A 4,383-nucleotide genomic window follows, 5' to 3' on the forward strand; every position below is an offset into this window, starting at 1 on the left:
TGGGTCAATGTTCGCACATAATGTCAACACAGCCCATAGCTAACTCTTGGGATACTCTAATCGAATAGTGGGATTGACCGTCACATTAGAATGCCTCCACAACTGATAGGGCGAGCATGTTCTGTGATGAGGTTCGAACCCGCGACTTGCAGATTGTGACTCGAACGCCCTCACCATTAGGCCATTTCAGGCCTATGTATATGCTATACGTTGTTGCGTACTGGATGTAGGTTGTTGTTTTGTGTGTGGTTGGTAAAACATGGCGAGAGTGAGTCGACTCCTAAAGAGTTCCCTTCTCACACTTTATTAGCCCACATACACATATATGAATATACACACACTTTATTAGCCCACATACACATATATGAATATATACACACTTTATTAGCCCACATACACATATATCAATATAAAAACATTTTTGTTTATCCACATACCCTAACACATTTGTAGACATGTCCGTTAACTTGCTTGATGGAATTGAGTGATCATATGATTAGGTGCCAAATGGCTGTTTGAACGCAATGAACACACAGATAATATCATACAACGTTTAATGTGTTTTGCAAAAGGTAGGTGAAAGGATACTTCAGACTTTAAAAGGGACATTATAGTAGGTTCTTGCGCATGTCTTCAGTCGTGCTTAAAGTAAAAAAGAAAATAATGACAGAAAACATGTTAAGAGTATTGTGATTAACGATGCATCATTAGTAACGATAGAGTAACAACACGAAAATAAAATGCATGAGGATCTTGAGTCTGCTTGTATTGCTCTGACAGTGTCACTCATCAGAGGTTATAACATATCTTTTGTTAGGTTCGATCAGATCCTTCTATTCCTTTAGGAGCTGAAAGGTATCCAAATGAACGTCAAACCATGGCGATTACTTCGATGTATCCGACAATGATGCATTTCTACTTCCACGAACAGTTTTCTATCTAGTATACTTCATGTTGTTTCAAAGAGCATGACCATGACTTCAGTCATCTTTCTAATCCCATACAATAACCAAATCTTACTCGAAATGATTGTAAACGTTACATTTACCATTGCAAATTTCTGCTGACATTCGAGAACCAATGCAGGTAATAATTCTCAGCGAATTGCGTATACATAATGTTATACCTTCTGGCTTTTTAAGTTGATCAAATCCGATGTTAGGTGGGATAGCTTAATAAGGTCCTATTAACATATAACATTAAGATTCAAGTAAAATAGATGGGAATATGTACCACTGTAATACTGTTTCGCAATGCAATACAGATTTCCAGGTTAATGTGAATGACTTCTCTTGTACTCTGCCGGATCGTTTGGAGCTTTTGCTACCTACTAAAATAATCTCATTCCTGAATGTCTTATTGAATGTCCAAATTCTAAACAAAAACATTCTGAACGTTACGTAATCCATGTTTCGGTCAGATTGATTGTACATCATATTTTTTTTTGTCGTAACTGCCCACTTTTAGTTTCTTTTTTCGTTCTAAACCTGTATAGATATAAAATATTCTGACTTAAAGCTGTAGAGATCACAAAAGTTACAGACAGACCCATAGACAGAGAAGCAGAAAGATTGACAAACGTCTCATCTTACATTAGGTTTCCTTTCAGGACATTTTACGTTACTGCACTGATTTGTTTGTGTATTCATGAACTACGCTTCATGAATAGAAACATGTAATCTCGAAGTAAACGGTTCGGCTACATGCCTGTTTCCTAAGTCTGAGGAAACTTTAGTGTGATACTCCACAGCAAACCCCTTTTTAACGAAACTCTCATTACCGATTCATGAATGCAGTCAATTTAAACTATCACTGTCAGCTGAGTAACTTATGTGTCTGTTTGAATATCATAAGAAAGAAGAAAAGTAGAGCAAGCTTTTCAGACTTTATATTCTTCCCTCGCAGTTATAATATGCACACTCACAACTAATAGTTTAGTCATGATTTTGTGGTTATCTTTGTTTATTGTATTTTTAGAAGCATAAAAAAATCTTTTTGTCGATTCAGTGTGACATTACTGAGATACGTTTGGTCTAAATAAACGTACGAATATCTGCGCGTATTTGTAAGAAGCCCATTTTAACGAAATCTTAAACTAATTATTTACAAGATCTCAACATGCTGAAATGGATGAAAAACGAGTGTGAAAATGATAAGTTACATTTTGTAATAGAGTTGAAAGTTACCCTTGTAAAAAACGGCTTAGAAGTAGTCTTTAACGTTAAAAAATATTCGCAATATACAAACATGAGCGAAACGGCCACGTCAGACTCATAAGGCCTTGCTATCCCTTATTTGGAACTGCTGTTCAGTGGAAGGGCAACCACTCTGTAGACAATATACTTCGCTGTTGACAATATTCTCCGCTCTAATCCCAATAATATTCCACGAGATTCAACTAGTTTAGGAGATAGATTTAGCCTCACGTGCATATACCAAACTAACAAAGTAAACAAACTTTTAAAAATGTGCTATTAATTCTAACATTATTTAAAAGCATTTTAAGCGTTATAGCTAATAAAATCAAACTAACTTTATATGGAAACGGAGTACGTCGTTCTTTACTTCTAAGATACACACACAGCTTACCAATACATGAAACCTTAATATACTTGTAAATGTTCATTTATAAGGTAAAAAAGTATAAACAAAATGAAAAATAAACAAGTCATTTATACGAATAATTATGCTAATGATCTGTAACTAATTCTCTATTTTATAGTTCACACTTTTACACATGTTGTTACTCCACCATCCACCGTTCATTTCTGGCTACTTTTATCTGTTATACATATATATAAAGACGGCATGTGTGTTTGTTTGCATCCTTACACTTCCGAGCCTATTACGCCAATCTCAACCAAAATTTGTATGTAAACACTACGAACTATGGGGAATGTCCTAAGAGAGTCAAAATTGAACTTAACCCTTTTTCTATTTTGTAAAGCCTGTTGGTTAATTACTCCCAGTCTATTGAATCAGTCTCAAACAATCTTGACGATTTAGACAATGTTGAGTATTCTAAAGGGATTCAAGTTCATAGTATGAAAGTTGTTGGATTATTTCTCAAACAACCATGCTTTTCTCATGGTCAATGAGATGTAGGGTGTTCAAGGGTGGGATCATCTCAAAATCTTTATTTATTGGTAGATGGAAAGCAAACTGCAAATGTTGTTTATGAAGAAGTTTTGTTATAATTTTAAACTTTTGAGATAAAGTTTATTTTCAAGTTATTACATTAGAATATATGATTGCTGTTAAACCTACATTGTTCTAATTAAGTTTAAACATTGCCTTTCAGTTGACGGGTATTTCAGCTTTATGTTATAATCCTTAAGATTAGTTTCATGGTCGTAGTATCGAACATTATTCTCTTTCCGTTTATTTTTGATACTTTTCTTTTTTGGTTTCGCATGAGAAAAAAACAACAACAACAACACCAATCAACCAAACGTATTATGTCTATATATGATTCGATAATAAAAACAAAATTCTATTGTGGGTTCTATGTATAAAGGATACTATGAATATACCACGTGATACTGTTGTCAACCTGTTTGTTCATTGGCTATCAAGCTACACAATGAGTTTTTTGTGTTGTACCTACCGCGAGTATCGAAACCTGGGTTTTAGTGTTATAAGTCCCTCAGATTTATTGCTGAGTCATCGAGTGGCTGTTGTCAGTCTATACTAACGTAGACTAAATAACTAAAAAAATTCTTCAAAGTTTCTAATATCCATCGCAGTTATCATGTGGTGAGAAAAAAGTGATAACTGTGTAAGAGGATTCTCTACATGGATCTGCTTTCTTGAGTAAAAGTCGTTCATGATAAAGGTGCAAGTACGATTTGTGCCACTTCAATCAGGCTCAAAGCTTATGATTGTTGAACACTGACGAATTTCTTTTGTTTTTTTTTTACTTTACTTTTTTACAGACGTGCAAACTTGTAAACTTGTTAGGGGAATCCTAATAAAAGACGTTTTTCCTTTGTACGTTTCAGAGGAAGAAACATTTTAGAACAATTTATTTAGACAGTAAGGGTTCCGTTTGTTAGATTTCTGACACAAGCTTAGCTTTTTTAACAATTTGTTGAATTTTCAGATTTGATGTATGGAAATAGGAGCTCTTATAAAACTTCTACAAATATCTTACAGCTATCCCCCCCCCCCCCGTGGCAAAACACAAAAATCCAGGCTTCGATTTTCTTTCTGCGGTAGTAGACAGAATGCAGGTAGATACTTATACTGTGAAAACCAAATTCGTAAAAAAAAATAGTTTTGTGTATAAGTTATTCAAATGTATACTTTTCTTAAGTAATGTTTTTATTCTGTAAAGAAACTGTTGTTTATTTGCCAATATCCAGACATAAAGATAGTTGTATG

The 4,383-nt window shown here is 34.2% G+C and overlaps 1 protein-coding gene across 1 annotated transcript in view; it reads left to right on the plus strand.

The window, feature by feature from the left end:
• The window catches only part of LOC106473421 (HHIP-like protein 2), a gene marked incomplete at its 5' end in the record, with an annotated part of 34,671 nt that extends 30,653 nt beyond the window's left edge, over positions 1 to 4,018 (plus strand). The window contains one exon of the mRNA XM_022402971.1: positions 4,002 to 4,018. Within this exon, the coding sequence (XP_022258679.1) occupies positions 4,002 to 4,018 (17 nt within the window). The remainder of the gene's footprint in view (positions 1 to 4,001) is intronic.
• Between the last annotated feature and the right edge of the window lie 365 nt (positions 4,019 to 4,383).

Source organism: Limulus polyphemus, unplaced genomic scaffold (genome assembly GCF_000517525.1).
Source record: "Limulus polyphemus unplaced genomic scaffold, Limulus_polyphemus-2.1.2 Scaffold130, whole genome shotgun sequence".
NCBI lineage: Eukaryota > Metazoa > Arthropoda > Merostomata > Xiphosura > Limulidae > Limulus > Limulus polyphemus.